At 36.1% G+C, this 20,413-nt stretch overlaps 1 protein-coding gene across 6 annotated transcripts in view; it reads right to left on the reverse strand.

Moving 5' to 3' along the window:
* Positions 1-20,413, reverse strand: part of Homer1 (homer scaffold protein 1) — a 167,340-nt gene that overhangs the window by 123,410 nt on the left and 23,517 nt on the right. The window contains exons 1-2 of one of the 6 annotated variants that reach the window (XM_063258414.1): positions 11,086-11,224; positions 1,403-1,559 (exon numbers count right to left, since the gene is read on the reverse strand). In XM_063258414.1, the coding sequence (XP_063114484.1) occupies positions 1,403-1,559; positions 11,086-11,114 (186 nt within the window). In that variant the 5' untranslated portion in view covers positions 11,115-11,224. Of the gene's footprint in view, positions 1-1,402; positions 1,560-11,085; positions 11,234-20,413 lie in introns of those variants that run through there. The other 5 variants (XM_063258413.1, XM_063258415.1, XM_063258410.1 and 2 more) reach the window with 5 other exon arrangements.

Consider the following 20,413-nt stretch of genomic DNA (forward strand, 5'->3'; position numbering starts at 1 on the left):
ATTAATATGAGAGAAAATTCATGAGACAGTTTAGCACTAAGTTCTACTCTTCTATAATGAATTGCTAAAATATAGGGTGGGGGGTTGGAATAGCCACAAGGCTTTAGGAAGCTTGAAAAAGAAAAATGAGAACTTCATCTTTTTATACTATCCATAAACTGATGCTTGAAATTTCTTTATTTAAATCAGTTATATGGAACTTACTGATGACAAAATGGATTTTTCACTACTAGGATTGAGGCTCAGTAGCAAAGAGGCCACTCAGCACAGGTGAGGCTCTGGGTTCTATCTCTGATAATACTGGAAGGGGGCATTTTTCTCCCTTTTGAAGGGTACTCTACCTACCAGAGCACTAATTAAGTGCTTTGCAGTTACAAATATTTTAATAACTACCAGTATGTAGAACATGGGGGCTCAGAGAAGTAATTTGCTCAAAGTCAAAATATTCAGTAACTTGTGGTGTCACTCAGAGCTAAACCCAGGCAGGCGGTCTTTGCTCTTAAGTCTTATGCCATCTGCCACTCCTAAACATAAATGCTTAGGGTTTCAGTCCTTGTGCTCCTTTTAGCATTGATGCTGATAGACTTCCTGCAACTTAGGGATTCTGAACTGCCTAATCATCCACATAAGTTCTTATGGCATGGCTACAATTAACTACTTACCCCAAAGGTCACAGAGCTGGAGGGAGGCAACGCGGAACCTTCAAAGGTAGGCAGTGTGGAGGGGCCTCAGGTCTTTAGGGTGTGATGTTGGAAGGCAATTCTCATGGACTCTTAGAGTGTTTATGGAAGGTTTCTTATAGAAGAAACAAGTCCAGCCCCTCAATTCTCTTAGCTCCCAGTCACTCATCACTCCATGTGTCCCTAACCTGCCATTCTTAAATTAATGCCATGTCATCTAGACATTCAGCCTCCAAAACTAAAACTAAATACAATTCTTCCTTCATAAGTACTCTGTGCCAGGTATTTCATTACCATAATGAAAAAACTGACTAATGTGGAAGTGTATCTGAAAAGAATTCTAGGTCCTGGTATTCTAGGTCATATCTATTTTGTGTACTACTATATTGCTACTATCTAGCATACTGCCTGACAAATAGAATATTTTGAAAGAATGTAAGAAAGTAGTTAATCCAAGCAATTTAATGAATAAAAACTGATGTTACTTTAACTATCAGTTTACTTTAAAAGTTTTCAAATTAGCTGAGCATGGCGATACATATCTACAATCCCAGCACTTGGGAGGCTGAGGCAGGAGGATTACAGAAGTTCAAGGCCAGCCTGAACTATACAATGAGACTCTATCTCAAAAAAACAAAAAACACCAAACACCGGCCCCGAAATCTGAATAAAACTAAATAATGATAAAACTAAAGAGCAATATTAAAGTAAATAGAAATTACCTTTGAGCCATCTAAACTGATTATCCTATACACATTTCTTGTGCTGTCATAAAAATAAGACACAGTAACTGCATGCTTGCTGGTGGGTACCCAGTTCTTCTTTGTGTTTGGGTCAATCTGGAAGACGTGAGCTCGAGTGCTGAAGATAGGTTGTTCCCTGCAGGGCAGAAAAGACAATGATATAATAAAAGCAGTCGTTTTATTTCACTGGATGAGAACACAATACTCTAAGAATGATGCTTAGCTAACGATTTCCATATACCTCCCTAAATAAGAGCAACTTTCTTTTAATTGTGAATATTCTTTCTTTTAATTGTGAGTATTCAATGATAAGTTTCTTTAAAACAATTAGAATTCATTCTGGTTATTCATATATTCTATATGTATGAATTTATCTACTTCCTAAAACTTACCTGTAACCTCTAAATTAAATATCTAAATAATAAATGTGGCACTGTTTAGTCTTCTATAGATATCCAAAGAGCAGCAAAAAACCATGAATTGCTGGTAGGCACATTTCCACCTGAAGTTGAACCAAGTGATACTCTGCTTTCCTGTTTTAGCATCCATAATACATAAAAAGGTGTCCTTTTCACAGTCTGTTTAGCACTATGCTTTCTTTGCATTTTTGTGCTTACTATTGTTGCTTTTGCTGTTTAAAATGGGTTCTCATATTGTGATGAAGTATTCTTATGTTCTGTCTGTTCCTAGGTATGAGGGAGGTCTCTGACACGCCATACAGAAAATACATGTTAGATGAGTTTCATTTAGTTGTGAGTTACAGAGCTGTCAGCCTTGAGTTCAATGCCAGCACAGTAATGAGCTAAGGTGAAACCTGAGGTCTACAAGCAGTGAAACAATGCTGTGTGCCCGTGCGTGGCTGACTAAAATGCTGTGCCCAAAGGTTTATTGAGACAGGACACTGTAGTCACCCTAGAAGAAATGGTTCAATATTTGCTAATTCAGGGTTCCTGGCACCTTTATAGATCAGAATTACTATGAATAATAAGAAAGAACTACATTCTGTTAAGATGCAAGTATCTTGTATTGACCCTCATAAGGTTAACAGCTTTTACCATTAATCACATTACCCTTGTAACAGATAAAAGAATCTACTTGGAAAGTTTACATTTAACATATTATACATGTACGTACTATCCTAAAAAATATAGAAAACAAAGTTGTTGAAAACCTCAGATTTTTTTTTTTAGATCAAGTAGGGCCTCAAAGATGTGAGATTTAAAAGTTCATAGTTTGGAGAACCAAAAAAAGCAAAAAGTATTCAAAATACTATTATAAAATTCATTACAGTATGAAAACTAGCATGAATTATCCATATATAACAGAAGCTTCATGATGCGAAATTTTCCAACTTCTAAATAAAAACTTTTGGAAACAGTGTTTTTCACTTCACTGGTATTTTCCCCCAAATCATCTTGTCTCTTTTCACTACATCTGCTCATTTCTGCAGCAGCTCAAAGTCCTAAAAAGAATTTTAATTTTTTGGTAATACTTAATTAACTAAATTCAAAATTTTTACTTTTAAAGAATTTGTCTCAGCACTTGGGAGGCTGAGGTAGGAGGACTACTGTGTTTGAGGTCACCCTGAACTGGATAGTGAAACAACTGCTCCAAAAAAAGAAAACAAATTGAAATATTTTAAAGTAGTCCCTTGCAAAATGACTCCTGGGGTTAACAACCATGGGCTGGCCACATGAGTCTCTGTTAGTCCTTAGAATGGGGGTGTTGGGAGAGTGGTGCCTTCCCAGAAGTAACCTGGATCCTGCAAAGTTTTTTTCTTCAAACTTCCAACAGGACTTTTTCTTTTAAAGACTTTTTTCTTTTTGGTACTGGAGATCCAACTTATGACCTCACACTTGCCAGGCAGGCACTTGTGCCACTGAGCTAAATCCCCAGCCCAAGAATTTCTTTTTAAAGAAAGTGATAAATTTTGTGCTTCACCTTAAAACATGAACCAAGAAGTCACCTCTTCTTGCTTAACCACCATTATGTATGGATTCAGGTAACAAAACAAGTGAGTATTGTGCTGCGGTAGGAACTCATCCATCTCCTTTCCCTTCCTCAATCCCTGACTTCCAGTGAGGCAGCTTCTGTAATTTGATGTTCCCTACAGTCCCTAGTTTCCTTTGTGCCTTTCAATTAAAGTTCTGTGTACAAGCCCTGCTGACTAAACTAGCTAGTTCCAACTCAGGTAAATCTAATCACACACAACCCTACTGCGACAGATGAGGAAGGGAGGAGAAACACTATTTTTTACTGACTTTGTAATGTTTTAGTTTTCATTTGATGGAAGGGGTAAATTTCTAAATAGTGCAGCCTGGAGAGTATCGGAATATGTTCTAATAAACGTTTTCTAAAAGACTAAATTAGTCATTAAAATAACAATATTGCTGTCACAAGCTTTCTGTGACCAATCAACAAATCTTTATTCAATGGAAATGCAATGTTTTGAGTCAATGGAGATTCTCCACCTATCAAGTCATCCGATTTAACCCACATTTTAATTCCTTTAAGAATAAAAATCTTTTAACTAGTTAATATATGCAAATGACCCAAGGCTATCAACTAATGCACAGCTTTCTTCAGTTATCTGCTGAGTAACTGGTTTCTCAAAGAAATTATAATGCAAGATTTCTGCTGTCAAAAGCTGACTTATCAAAGTAGACCATAACGACTAGAGAAATACCTTTCAATACTGATACAGAGACAGAATTCCTTGAAGTAATGAAAACACTACTGTGTCTAACAACAGGGCATACTATTAAATGAGCCAAACTTCTATAAGAATATATGTATTACCATGAAAAGAACCAGAGTGGAGGCTGGGGATGTAGCTCAGTGGCAAATCAACTTCCTAGCATGCAGCAGATCCTAGGTTTAATCCCTTGGACGGATGAATGGATGGATAAATAGAATGGGATTGGGTCCCTGTCCTTGAAAAGTTCAATTTGAGTCAGGTGTGGTGATGCATGCCTCTAATTATAGGTGGTCAGATAAAGCTGGGCTCTTGAGAGAGTCAATGCAAAGATGAAAATTTATTACAACTGTGGCCAGAGGCACATCTGGTGGAGGCCAGGCCTCAAAAGAAAGAATGAATAGGCCTATATGTTTCCCCAAAGGTAAGTGGTTAACAGCTGGTTAAAAAAAGATAGACATCAGTCACCTCAGTGGGTGACGAAAACCCTGGGACTCATTCTTCCTGAAAAGTTCTTTGCTCTTTCCATGATTTTTTGTGATTCACTCCCTCATTGGATCAACATTACCTAAGTGGCTATACTCATAACCTTATTGGTTGATCAAAGTTTGGACCCATGTTGTGCCTACCTCGTGATTATGCTCTATAAAATTTATAAACTATTATGAGAAGTGGGCTCAGTGACAATCCACTCGGGACCCCTCCTGTCTCTCAGGAGCTGTATCTCTCCCCTCAATAAATATTTCTTACTCTTAACCTCTGTTGTTCCTTAGAATTCATTCTTCAATTTTGGGGACCACAAACTTAGCATACATATCTAATCTAGCAAGTCAGGAGTTATATTTCCCCTGTATCATTTGGAGGCCCTATTCATTCCTATATCAATCCCAGCACACATGAGGAGGCTGCAGCAGGACTGCCACAAGTTTGAGGATAACCTGGACTACAGACTGAGTTCAAGCCCAGCTTGAACTACACAGTGAGACCCTGTCTCAAAAAATGAAAAGTTCAATGCAGTGAAAGACAGGCATGATAACAATAATATGCTCTTCACCGTAACAGATTGCCTGAAAATCAGTGACTAATGACTATGGTGGAGAAATTAATGCCTGATGTCTAGGGAGAATTTGAAACAGATTAGGGCACAGTGGGAAGAGGGCATAGGACAATGTTGTATGTAGCAAGAACAGTTAAATGTGAGTGCCTTTGATTAATGAAGCAAAAATTAAGAAAGAGAAACCAGTTCATCACAAACAAAGGTGATGCTAGCAAAATAAAATAGGGGTGGAAGGAAGGGAAAAACACAGTTGAGATGTGTTATGTATACATACCAATTCCTCATAATGACTGTAAACATGTGCTGCAAACCAACTAATGCATCTTTTTAAAAAAAGGGGTATCTTTAAAAATAGCAGAAAGAAGCAGAAATACAAACATGCCTAACTGCAGGACTGAAGTCCTGAAAGTACTTGTAATTTCTGACTAAAATATCCTTCTTGGTTAGAGTAAATAAATAAGAAGTAAAACAAAGAAATTCTATTTTCGGCTTAAAGTTTCAAGTGGCAAGAGAAGCTGTACAAATTTGATAAGCCTAAAAGGACAACAGCAATGTAAGTTCAGGAGTCCACAGACCTCATGTCCACCTCATTTCACCACTAATACCTTTAGAACTTAGTTTCAATGTCACTGTGAGAAGGCACAGTATGCCTTTGGAAAAAAGCCTCAAGCTTTAAATTTTCTAAAATGTCCTTTAAAGTTAATAATATAAATTGTAATGCTACAGGATTATCAGGGAACTAGTTTAAATCAATTTCAGTATGTCTCTTTCAACTCTAAGAAAAAAATGACTAAAATAATTGTTCCAATACTGCTAGAGACTCACTGCATACAAAATCCAACAGCTAACTACTAACCAGATGCTCCTGTTACTATGTTATACATTTAACAGCTGATGGATAATATATAGATTTTTTTGTTTTGTTTTGTGAGACAGGATTTCATTATGTAGTCCAGGTAGGCCTCAAACTCACAGTGATCTTCCTGCCTCAGCCACCCCAAATGCTGGGATTACAGGCATGTATCATCACGCCAGGCAGAATGTTCTTTTTTAAAAAGCTTACTTCTAAAAAGACTCATCCTCCCTACCTCCTATTTCTCTTTTGTTTTGCTTTATTCAAATTTGGGTTTCTCATATACCATGCAATATTTAAATTTCTGTGTCTGATTTATTTCACTTGACATTATAGTCTCAACTTGCATTCATTTTTTTACAAACGACTCAAGTTCACCCTTCTTTATGGTAGGGTAGTGCTACATTGGGTGCAAATACATTTCATGAAACCACTCATCTGTTGGATTACAGGCTGTTTCTAAGATTTAAATGTTACGAACTGTGTTGCTATAAATAGGGTATGTGTGAATCACTGTAATATATCTTTCATTCTTTTAGGATAATACCCAAAAGGGGAATAGCTGAGTTAAATGGAATTTCTGTTTTTACTCTTTGAGCAATCTCCATACTGATGTCCATAGTGATTATACCAGCTTACAATCCCACTAATAATATAGAAGGGCTCCCTCCCACCTCAACATTTGGTATTAGATTTTTTGATGATAGTCATTCTTTCTCTTTCTAGGTTGAGATGGAATCTTGGCGCTGTTTTAATTTGCATTTCTCTAATGGCCAGCAATGTTGAACACTTCTTTATGTGTTTATTGGCCATTTGTACTTCTACAAAGCATTTATTCATTTCACTCGCCCATTTTGGGTCTTTTATTTTGGATGGCATCTAATTTTTTTGAGTTCTTTATATATTCTAAGTATTGGTCCTCTGAAGAATAGCTAGCAAGAATTTTTTTCCATTGTACAAGCTGTCTTTTCACTTTGTTGGTTGTTTCCTTTGCTGCGTAGCTTTTTAATTTGCTATGATCCCATTTGTTTATTAGTTGTACGATTTCTTGTGCAACAGTGGTTCTGTTCACAAAGTCTTTATCTACACCTATAACTTCAAGAGTTTTCCAGTGTTATCTTTCAGCAAGTTAAGGGCCTCTGTTTTAACATCTAGTCCTACTCTGAGAGTTTATTCTGTCAACACACTGTTACACTGCAAGAGCTCCATCTAGTGATAAACTAAAAACATAGCCGGTGTGTGCTTTTTAAAATTTGAGTTATAAAGTAAACACAAAGCTGTAATGTGGCACTCGTGTAACAGAGGTTTTACAGACTTAAAATGTGACACCAATAACTACAAAATATCTTCTGGAAAAAATTTTTTAAATTATATGATCTGAATTCCTTGGTCTTTTAACTCATCAACCGCACATTTAAATGAAAAGTTTTTTTTTTTATTAAATCACTATTTGCATTATAGTTGAACATTAGAAATACTTTCATGACATCAAATATGTTGCTTAATTGGCATATTTGAAGTAGATATCAAAAAGTTTAAAAATTTCATGTACAAATTGACAAGAATATAATTAAATAGTAACACTTTATATTCCTTCTATACAATTTAAGAGCTTTTTAAAAAATTAATTTCAGTTCTTTCAGTAGGCAAAAAGTTATGAAAAGAGATTCTAGTATTTACATACTCTTCAGCACTTTATTCAGTAGCTGCATTTAAAAGACTAAGGGCAAGGTGACATTCAGAGTAAAGAACAAGTAAATCTACTTAATGCATTTATTAAATAACACCTTCAATGTTCAAAGTACCTGGCTTGGTTATTAAAACACTACCAGTGACACTGTCAGCTTCTTCTATCCATTTCACCCATAAAATACTAAGTATTTAAAAATGTATCAAAAAGCATGCCTGATATAATACACTTAAAGTTTCATTTTTACAGTAACATTTAAAACTAGTACTGTATTTTCAGTTTTATTCAACTTTAAATACTTTCATCTTCCTAGATAACTTCTAGTAAGTAAAGTTAAACTTGGAGAACTGACTGTATGCACTAGGGAAATCTAAGCAGACTTCCTATTAATAAACGGGATTTAATTCTTGTAAATATAGGGGGCATATTACAAAAAATCTAAAATAAGTGATTTCCTAATAGACATCTAATTCTTTAGAACTAAAAATCAATTAAACACTAAAAGGCCATTTAAGTTCTAGCATTACTTTCATATTCTTAGGTAAACTTTTATACCTGCTACAAATGAAATGAGTATATCTGAATAGTCTAAAAATAAGACAAAAATATGCCAAAAAGTTAACATTTGCAAAATGTGGGTGCATGGGTGTCAAAGTATTCCTTATTTTATTAATACCTAGAATTGCTCAGAACAATAGAATCTCACATCATTTCTCTAGTTTACTGCTACTGCAAATTTTGAATCAGTCACATTTTATTTTATATATAGGCAGTTGATTTTAACTGCATGTAACAGTACGTTCTACACTATCCAAGATGGTAGCCACTAGCCATACTATTACTGAACATGTAAAATATGGCTACAGCATTAGGAAAATAAATTACCTTAAACTTTATCTGATAATTCAGTTACTGCAAAAAATTTTAACTATGTATGAAAAACTTGGTCAATCTCAGGAAATTTAAATTCATATCAAACACTTTCAATAAGATTTAACATTGAAATTGAGATGTACTTTGCAAAATATGTAGTAAATCTCAACAGTATGAAAAAATGCAAAATAGGTCAGTGATTTTTTACATTAAGTGCATGTTAAAGACATACTGTTAAAATATATTAAACGATTTTATCTTTTTGAACTTTGAAGTAAATTAAATTTATGTTGTCCATATTGTACTTCTGATGGAAAATGGACTACACATTACTTCATGTAATCATTTCCTTACTGAGAAAAACATACTGTTCCCATGTTTATACTATATACATCCCTGTATGTTTTCATGTGCATATATATGCAAGAGACGAACTAGAAGAATTCCTGGCTATAGCATATATCCAAATTGCCCTTCGGGGTGGAGTGTATCTGAGGGATCACAGTGCTTGCCTTAGCATGCAAGAGGGCCTAGGTTCCATCCCCAGGACTGTAAAATAATAATAGTAGCTAGGGATTTAGCTCAGTGACATAAGTGCCAGCCTTGCAAATGTGCAGTCAGGAGTTCAATCCCCGGTACCAAAAAATAATAATAATAATAGTATTACATTTTAATATCACATTCTACCACCACTTGGTAATGTCCAAGTAATATCTTCAGTTTGTGCCAACTTGATGGGCATAAAATGGTATTTCCTTGTTTTAATTTGAATATTAGTGACACTAAGAAACAATTTGTGTATTTGTGGACAATTTGAGCCTGGTAGATTTTTGTACTGAGCTTGTTTAAAACCTTATTTCAGCTCCAGAGAGTGAAAAAAAATTTAAAATTCAGTGCTCAAACCACATGCATGGGGGACATCTTATATCCAATTCTAATCAAATATATAAACATATTTGAAGGCAACATTCACTAAAGTAGCATAAGGCAGAATTGTTTTTCTACTTGATGATATTCAATGTTTGAAAATCAACACAGTATATAGGTACAGCATAATTTGTTCTTTGTTAAAAGGTAAATTATGATTCTTTTACTATAAATCTTAAGTTTTAATTTTATACACCAAAGTGTTTCTGATATGCATCTTTTTCATAGTGGAAAAGTAGATTAGTGGAGGGGAGGTAAATCCCTTACACTTCTAAATTAGTGTCATTTTAGCATTCATGCTGGCTCAGTGACAAAAACAAACAAACACACATGCTATTATATTAGAAGCCAAAAGTACCAACAGTTAGTTAAACTCTTGGATGTTTTCCAGTCATGATCACCATCACACCTCGTGGCTGAGTGTGCCTGCTACGTGTGAGAACATCAGTGTGCTTGGTGCAGGTAGAGAGGCCAGAGGGAGAGAAGCAACCCAGCGTGGGTAGGGCAGGAGCTCTTTTCAGGCTGCGTCTCCAGTGGCTGCAGGCAGACTCACCGAGGATGCTCTGAAAAACCAAGGGTGCTGGGCCGCTCCCCCAGAATCACTGATGCTGAGGCTAAAGCCTGGTTTCTCATGTGCAGTCACACTAAGGACTCTGGTTTTCACTGTATGATGTGAAGCCAATGGAAGATTTGAAGAATTATCCACTTGACTTAGGTATTAAGACATATATATATATATGAAAAAATTTCCAGACATATAAAAAGTAACCACCTTTCTCCCTACCATCATCAAAAGCCATACTTGCATGGTGGTGCACACATACAATGCCAGTGTTCTGGGAGGCCAAAGCAGGAAGATTACAAGTTCAAGTAAAGAACAGTGAAATGAAGTGACTTAACAAGATAATGTCTCAAACGTTAAAATAAAAATGGGATGTGGCTCCATGGGAAGGCCCTGGTTTCAATCCCCATTATCACAAAAAAGACCTTGAGTTCTACCAAACCTATTCCTAGTTTATATACATTTAGTAAATGTTGTAAGAATTAAATTCCTAAATGTTTTGTCATAAGGTTCTTATGTGTTTTTGTCAGGAAAAGAACAAAACCAAGGTGAGGAAAACTAATAAGGAAAAGGCATAAAGTATTTGTACATAAATAAAACTCATTTTATCAAAATATGCATATACTTCCTATCAAACTATCCTTTTCAGAAATACTGTATGAAATCTAGCCAGCATGAGACACTTCAGAATAATTCATTCCATAAAAATACAGATCAGAGAGTTATTTTCCCTTTCAGAAAATTCTTAAGTATCTCCTGAAATGAAAATAAAAGGATGATACGAAACCAGCCTAGTAGCCCTGTATGTGACAATGTATTTCCAGGATTACTTCCACACAGGCTTCAATAATTACAAACAGGCTACACTACTTACAAGATACTTTTACCTGCTAAAACACCTAAATGTTGTACCTTTTAAACTTTAACTGTCTTTGTGCTTGCTTTGGTAAAACGTATGGTAAAGTTTAAACATCTTTAAATTCATTGTCCCAATTTATCACTTACTTGTCCACAAGAGTTTTTTCTCTCCTCATGGTTATTTGGTCAGTTTGGGCTCAGCTTTACTGTTTGTTGTATTTTCCTCCACTGTTTCTGCTATTGGCTGTCACTGGGTATGAATTTTTTAGACCACAAACTTCAAAGGCAGTAACATTCTGCTATAAGTAATCTGTTAAAATCAAGTTGAATGAGAAAGTTTATACTGTGTCTTTAAAGAGTAATCAATATAGTGGCATGCACCTGTAAGCCCAGCATTTAGGAAGGCTGAGGCAGGAGGCCTGCCAGAGTTCCAGGCCAATGAAGGCTACAAAGTCAGTTCAAGGCCAGCCAGAACTGCAAGTGAAACTGTCGGGGGGGGGGGGGGGGGCGTGAAAGGGTGGAGGTAATCAATACAACAAGCCAATTGTCATTTTAAATTATTCAGATGTTTACACATGGTTTGGGCAAATTTCTGAACTACTTAACAGGTTTTCAGAAGCAATGTATGTAATTTGAGAGGAGACAATGATGTGAATTTTTCCGTATGGCCACTTTTAATTATAATGAAATATAAAGAGCTAGAAAACAACTCCAGAAAGTAAATCCTAAATTTAACTTTAGCCCAGAGTTTTAAGTATGCTTCAAAAAACTGTTTCATCACTTATCTGTATTTAGTTTCATCCTCTTCCACCTTTGTGAAATGTCTGCTAATAACAAGGTGATGAAGGCATACCTTTATGTATGCCAAGTTGGATGGAAAATGTGCTAAAAATGGCTGCATGAAGGTCTTTTTGGCAAGGACTATTTTGACTAATATTCATAATTAATGCTGTGGAACATACATGGCAATTTTACAAGTCCATCTTAGAAACTACATCTTATAGCTCCCAATACAAGGTTCTACAATTGTTCTGTACTGAGTTTATATATGCCTTTGCTGCAGAGCATCTACAAGTCTTACATGCACTGATACACTTAATGTACTCTCTTTTCAGAGACTCTTGACAACTAGTAACTATACTTTTATATTTGATGTTCAGATTACAGAAAGATAAAAGGTCTGGTACCTATCAAAATCTACTAATTAGTTAGACCAATGAAAATTCTATGAGTAGCCCCCCAAAAATCTGAAGAATCTAGTTGGAAGATAATATAGCACTAAAAGGATGAGAGATGTAGATTAGAGTCATCCTCACACTGATCAGCAAGCTGTAGTAGGGGACAAAGCTGGTTATTAGTAGCCAGAAATGCTTCACTTGAAACTGCTATATTTTGTCAAATAACCCGGATTATTTTAAATTCATGCTCATATCATTTTGAGTAATGATTCCAATCTGCCAAAAATCAACCATAATATCACTATTTCAGTATCTCAAAATGCACTGCAGAGATAACACACACAATGTTTAGTCTCTGATACGGGAGGTTTTTTTTTTTTCCCCCTGGAAAATGTCGTGCTTCGAATTTCAAAATGTAATTCTCTACTAATTATATTTATGGTGAAGTTGTATGTATTTTCTCTAAAACTTTCTGAACCAAGACAGGATTCCTACACACACACACACACACACAATCACACACAATTAGAAAACCTAAAGTATGGTCTAATTTAGAAAATACTGTACTTATTAAATCCTTGAAAATGCCCTGACTTTTAAGAGAAACTTTTCTGTGTGCATCATCACAACTAAGTATTTGTGACATGGACACAGAAAGATACACTTCACTAGGTAAGACATGTGAACAGCAGATGGAAAAGGCAAGATCAACAGAAGAGCTCAGTAAACTGACAAGTAGAACTGCATTTTAAAAAGGCTAACTGGATGTCAAGTGGTCTAAGATGCCAGACTCAAGCTCTGCTTCTCACTGCCCCCACCAAAAAAAGAAAGAAAGAAACAGTCTAACACTTGAAAAGCGGGGCATGTTGATAACCTCTTTTAAATGATAAAGTAGAGGAAGAAACTTAACATTTTGAATTCCTATTACATGTAAGGCTGAATAATGTCCCTCAAAGACATCTAGTCTTAATGCCTAGACTCTTTGGATATTATTTGACAAAAGGGAGTTTACAGATGTGATTGAACTAACAAACTTGAGACTGAGACAGTATCCTGGGCTAGGTTTGTTGGACCCTCAATGTCAATCATAACTGTCCTTGTAGGGAAGGTGACGTGATGAAGTGGAGCAGAGGGTGCTGAAGATGCTCATGTTGCTGGCTTTGAAGATGAAAGAAGAGGTCATTAACCAGAGAGGCAACTCTAGAAGGTGAAAAGGGAAGAAAATCATTCCCCACTACAGCTTGTGCTCCACTTCATATCTTTAGAAATACAAGAGTATAAATGGGCTGGGGATATAGCTTAGCAGTGCAGCATCTATCTAGCAAGCGCAAGGTCTTGAGTTCATTTCCTGGTAGCAAAGAAGAAAAAAAAACTAAAAGCCTCTTAAATGTGTGTTGTTTTATATATATCTATACCACTAAATTTATAATTTGCTGTAGCAGACATAGGAAACTAATAAAAAAGATGACACAAACTTTCATCTATTTAAAATCTATTAACTCACCAATTCCAAATTCTATTAAAAATAAGTTTCTAGTCATATATTTTAAAAAGTATATTGAATAGTGACAGGATTACTGAGAACCAGTATAAAATTTAACAAAAGCCATTTTATATTAAATTACTATTTAATTGTGTTCAATAACTGGGCATCTTCAACATGGTATAATTTGGTAAAAATTAAAGCTCAAACAAAACATTACTGTCACAGAACAAGTTATAGTAATCCTTCAAGTAACAAAAGCCAGGGTTGGTGGCATATGCCTGTAATTCCAGCTACTAGAGTATGAGGCAGTCAGTAGGACTAGCAAATTCAAGCCCAGCCTGGGTGACTCAGTAAGATCCTGTCTCAAAAATGAAAGGGGTGGGAACGTAGCTCAGTGGTAGAGTGCCCCTGGGCTCAATCCCTGGTACCCTCCACACACAGAAAAAAAGTATTTGAGTTAGACATTTTTTCCTCCCCATTTTACCAAACTTCAACCAATTTGTCATCCAGAAGTAATAGCACTGTTACAAAAATGAAATTGCTGAAGAAAATAAAGTGGAGGAAGAAACTTAACATTTTGAATTCCTATTACATGTAAACACCATATATATTTTTTCTCATTTGTATCTTAAAACAACTCTAGAATATAAAAAAAGTTAGCTAAATAAATTTTTTTAAATGGCTTTGAGGATGAGGAAGTCTGACTGAAAGTCATAGGTAGTGTCTTAGTTACTTTTTGTCACTGAGACAAATTATCTGATGTTCAAAGTTTGGAAAGGAAAGGTTTATTTTTTTATAGTTTTGGAGGTTTTAGTTTACACTCAGTTGGCTCCAAGGCAGGGTAGCATGGCGGGGCTGCAGTTTATGGTGGCAGCAAACAGCAAGGCAGAAACTCACAAGAGAGACAGACACACCTTTTTTTTTGCCATTGTATGCCGGCTCTACCCCTAGGTGAGTGTAGCACTAGCACCATCAATCTAAGTGCTAGACAATGAACCAATCACAAATGCACAATACAAACACATGAGGCCTGGGGGCCACCAACATAAACCATGACATTTTACCCTTGGCCCCCAGAACTCACGCACATTCTTTATATAAAAGACATTTAGTCTATCTCTAAGAGTTGTCAAAGTCTAAACAGTTAGCATTGTTGAAAAGTCTTAAGTCTTAAATCTTTTTTAAGATCTGTGGCAAACTCTTAACTATAATCCCCTGTATAAATGAAACAAGGTAAAACATTTTTGAAATATAAAGGCACAAGATAAACATTATCATTTTAGAAGTTATAAACGGGAATATAAAGCATCGGAAACAAAGCAAGTCTAACATCTAGCAGGGCAAACATTAAGTCTTAAGAGTTTTATGTTTACCATTTGAAGCAATTTGGTTGTAAGCTCTAAAAGGCTTGGGTGATTTCACTCCCATGGCACTTTTAGGGATTTTTAGCTCTCACAGCTCTTCTTAAACCCTCTCTGCTCGCTTTTTGTACTTTTTTTGGATGACCCACGTTTTTGGCTTTTTTAAACTTTTGGGGTCTCCACTGCACCTTTGGCTTTACCCTTACATCTTTATAAATTGTCTTCTCAGTGGCACACTGCTTGACCTCTCAGGCCCTTTGTAACTGAGATGGAAGCTGTTTTAACCTCAGAATTTGTGAATTTTTTTTTTTTTTTTTTTGGTACCTAAAATCAGCACCATATGGATGCTGCCAAGGTTTGCTGCCAGCTGGAGCAGTAGCCAGGCTTTTCTCTCTCTTGGCTGTAGGGGTTGACTGTTTGGATCGCTGTGCTCTGTGAACCTGATTGTGAAGAAAACCTTTTTTATGTTGCCGCCATTTTGGAACCTCATGTGGCCTCTGTCGCCATTTTGGAGCATGGTGCTCTGCAGCTTTTTCCTCTGAGCAAATTTTTTTACTTTTGCAATTTTGAGGCTGTAAAGGATGGATTCCCACTGCTTTTAGGGATGCCCCCCTGGTCATCTTTTTTATTGCTCTGTTTTTTTTTCCTTAGGAATCATTTATTTTTTAAGGAATTTTTTAAGCAATCAAAGTCTCTATTATCTACAGCTTTCTTAGAGTTTTGGGTTTTTGTGGTTTTTTTTTTTTTTTTTTGCCAAACTCACAGTATTGTAAATTATCCTGTTGGGCTCTTTTCTCTTGATTTGCAACATAAAGCTGGCTAAAAGCCCACAACAGCCATGCGACAGTCTCAACATTTGACTGCCTTGAAATTTCCTTTGTCAGATTAATCAGTCTACTGTCCTTAGTCTCAGTCTCAGGCAAAGTCTCTGGGCATAAGCAAAATGCAGACAAATTTTCTGCCAAGCCATAACATACACTGTGGAGAGTCCAACAAGCAGTGTAGTCCTTCTTCCCAACAGAAACCTCCCAAGCCTGGTCTTTACCATAAGGCTTTTTATCAGACTTTTGGTCTCCTGCCCTCTGACCAGAATCTCTTCTATAAAACAGCCTAAACTGCTCCAGCTCTATGCATCTAGGTGACATGTCCAAACCTTTTAAAACTCTAAGAGCCATTTTTAAAGCCTTTCAAAAAATAATGGTCAGGTATAGTAACAGCAAATGACCCCACTCCTGGTACCAATTTTTTTTTTTTAACTTTTTGTCAGTACCAGGGATCAAACTCATGACCGCCCGCTTACAAGGCAGGTGCTTATACCGCTGAGCTAAATCCCCAGCTCCCAAATTTTGTCTTAGTTACTTTTTGTCACTGAGACAAATACCTGATGCCCAAAGTTGAGAAAGGAATGGTATATTTTTATAGTTTGTGGAGGTTTTAGTTTATACTCAGTTGGCTCCAAGGCAGGGTGGCATGGCGGGACTGCAGTTTATGGTGGCTGCAAACAGTAAGGCAGAAGCCCACAAGAAAGAGACACAACTTTTGTTTTTTTGTGATTCTATTGTATGCTGGGCGGTGGGTGGGTGTAGCACTGACACCATCAATCTAAGTGCTAGACAATGAACCAATCACAAATGTACAATGCAAACACATGAGGCCTGGGGGCCACCAACATAAACCATGACAGGTAGTATCCATATTTCTGTAATTCAAATACAAGACTAATTTCACGGCCCAGTGGTGGTGAATCTATGGCACCATGTTATTTTTCTTTCAAGACAAAAGATGTTAATGAACAAGTTGGTTTTTAAAACTAAAACCTCAGTATTCAAGTTTAATTGCAGTGTTAGCACTTTGTAAGAATCAAGTGGGTTTTGGCTGCAGTCTCTAAAGGTTTCAGCATCACTGCCATGGCCTAAGAGCTCTCTCTATTCCCGAAGAAAATATTATACGGTTATAAAAATTAAACTGAATTCTTTTTTCTTAACTTCTGAATAACTCAACAACCAACTCAAAATCTCATAATCACTCTGCCTGTTATGCTAGTAAAATGTATTCTATTTCCTCATTCCCTCTGAGACTAGTATTGTAGCTGTTTAGCCTACTGTACTTTTATATCAATTTTATTTTTATATCAATTTTAGAAAACACTTTTTTTTTTTTGAGACGGGGTCTCACTATGCAGTTCAGGCTGGCCTTCAGCTCATTTTATAGCCCAGGCTGGTCTCGAACTCGTAATGATCCTCCCACCTCAGCCTTCTGAGCGCTGGGATTATAGGCGTGAGCCACCATGCCCAGGTAGAAAATACTTTTTAAACTAAGGCCTTTTACAGACTGAAAATACTAACTTTTCTAATGTAAATCAACGTTTCCCAAGTCATAAACCTCAATGAGAAAGGGGATTTAGCTCAGTGGCACAGCACCTGCTTGGCAAGTATGAGGTCCTGAGTTTGATTCCTGGTACTACCAAAATGATAAAATAAAATAATCCTCAAATATGAAACATGATGTCAGTATCTTATCCATTCCTTTAACAGATATTTATTTATTTATTTTTTATCGGTACCAGGGATTGAACTCACGACCGCCTGCTTGCAAGGCAGGTGCTTATGCTGCTGAGCTAAATCCCCAGCCCCAAACAGATATTAACTATCCATTTTGCTAGGTACTATGTTTGACACAATGACAAATTAACAATCTAGAAGGGGAAGGGGCAAACCTAGCAGAGATAATTAAAATGTTCCAAAGTAATCAAAAGTTAGAATTTGTGTAAATACCATGAAAAAAGTGCCAAGAAACAGGAGTACAAAAAGATACCAAGTCACCATCAAGTTCTATTTGTACCTCATAAAGCAACAAGGTAGTCTGTAAAAATGACTACTAATCATTTATAATGGCTATCTGTCTAAAATAAGCTTCACATTCTCCATCTTCTTAACTGCTTTCTCCATCATCACTCAGGTATGAGATTAAATTCTCCAAGTATCAGTTATGTCTTCTCTGTGACATTTCTCATAATTACAACTTTATTTCTGAATTTACTTAAGGATTTGCCTTGATGGAACAGGAACTGGATTTACCCTTCTACCATGTAATAACAACACTGGAAAAAATATGAAACAGGTTTAAAACAGGAAGCATAAAACAGTGGTTGCTGAAAGAAGGGAAGCAAACTTGCTTTAAAAATATTCGCACCTTAGTGCAGAGGGTTTCTGCATTCACAGCACAGGGAGTAGAACACTACCAAAGCCCTGAGTTTACAACGGGGTTGAAAATATGGAAGAAACTCCAGTGAGAGCAATAGGGAGGAGGGAGCTGAACACAGAAAGCTGCATAGAAAGAGCACTCAAATGTCTGTGGATTTCTCTCATGTCCTCAGCTGAGCTGAAAGAAAGAACATGCAGAACAATCCTTAGGATTTACATAAGTGAGAAACTTTATGTTCTATCCACCCTGTGAGGAGAACATGGCACACTGGGTAAAGTATCTCTTTTAGCCTCGTTCTAACCAATGCGCCTCCTTCCTGTTCTGTATGTGCCATTTCAATAAAGATTAAAATTCCATTTCCAGTAAAGACCTAAGTCTCAGCTCCTTGTAAATCCCCCCTCCCATCCCCATTCTTTTTAGGTTAAGTCTCCATTTCTCATAAAAGCCTTAAGTTTCAGTTTCTTGTAATCCCCACCACCCCCTTCAGCCTATCTGTAATAAAATGTGCTGTTCCTTAAGAAATGTTTAACTACAAGGAAGTTACAAGAGATACCAAGAAGCCCAGATGTTATCAAACTGTGTCAAAGTTCGCAACATTCCTGTCGTTTTTCAGTTTTAAAAACCCAACCCTTTAGCTGTAAGGCAGGCAGTCTTCCATATTGGCTCCCAGAGGCTGCATCACCAGGCCTGGCCTAAAATAAAGCCTTTGCTCACTAAATTTTAACTTCTTGCTTCCTTGGATTTTATTCCAGAGTCTGAGCTATCACAGTATTAATAAAGGAAGTTAAAATTAGCCAGAGTAAAAGAGTTCTGGTCCTACACAACACAGCTCAACTACAAGCTTTTAAAAAACCATACTCTTCCAAGTAACTTGGTGACAGGACAAAGCTCAATAATATTTACAAGAAATTTTAAAAATCAGGATTGAATAAAGTTCTAAATGTCTAATAGTACATGGATAAATATGGATAAGTAACCATATGGATAAAGTATAACCCTTACCAAGAAAAGAAATCAGTTCAAACTTAGAAATGATGGATAAACTGACAGACAAGGACATTAAAAGTTTTTATAACTGTAGTTCTATATTTTTAAAAAAGTAGAGGAAAGCTAGCAGTCAGACTTGAATATACAAAGTCTCCTTTTTGCTAAAGATGGAAAACACAGGGTCTTAGATGAAAAACAGATTCGGGAGTTAAGAGCAGCTTAGGTACTACAGAAGGAAAAAAAACTACTTGAAAAAAAAAAACTACTTGAAGACAGAGAAATACAAATAAGCACAGGAAAAAAACAAAAAAATAAAAGTATTCGATGTGAATATTATATAGTAACAGTCAAGCAGCCTAATCCCAAAAGTGAGAGGAATAGGAAAAAGCACCTGACCTTTAATTTAAACTTTTCAAGATTCGGTAATATTGCAGTCACAGACTCCAGAAGTTTAACAAACTCCATACACCAAGAAATACAAGCAAAACTTATCAAGGGACAATTGAACTGCTTAAAACCAACGATAAAGAGAAAAGCTTAAACAGTCTTTACGTGGGACACATTGTATATAGAAAAACAAAGAATAACAATAGATCACACTTACAATAATACAAGCCAGAAGATAGCAGAACAATATTTTCAAAGTTCAGAAAGAAAAAAAAAAAAAAAAAAAGGCCACCAACCTAAAATTCTCTACTTGGCAAAAACATCTTTCAAAAATGAAGAAGGTAATTCTTCACAACTGAATAAAAGTTGGGGCGGGGATTTAGCTCAGTGGCATAAGCGCTTGCCTGGCAAGCGACAGGTTGTGAGTTCGATTTCCCAGTACCAAAAAAAAAAAAAAAAAAGATACAACTGAATAAAGGTGATGGTTACATAACACTGTGAATGTACAAAATACTACTGAATTTGACACCTTAAGATAGTGAACAGTTATAGACAAGGAGATTATACAGAAACCATTGTTCATTTTCTGTTAGTTGGTTCTAAATACCCTGTAATACTGTCATTCTCTTGAATGGTTTTACATTGTCTTGATATGTTTGGTGCTACGAGTATACGAAGTTATACTCAAAGATTTCAAGGAAAGAGACACTATGGTAACTACTTTTATGTCGGGATGTCTTGTGGTGAAGCACTGTTTTGCTTAAATGGTTATGCTTTGACCTGCACTGTTTTGTTGTTATGACCTCTTTTATCTCAGTCTCCTTTTTTAAAAAATTTTTTTATTTTTAATTAAGGGAAAAATAAAAAAATAG

This window comes from Cavia porcellus, unplaced genomic scaffold (genome assembly GCF_034190915.1).
Source record: "Cavia porcellus strain 051 isolate PalLab524CR breed Dunkin Hartley unplaced genomic scaffold, mCavPor4.1 scaffold_11, whole genome shotgun sequence".
Classification (NCBI taxonomy): Eukaryota; Metazoa; Chordata; class Mammalia; order Rodentia; family Caviidae; genus Cavia; species Cavia porcellus.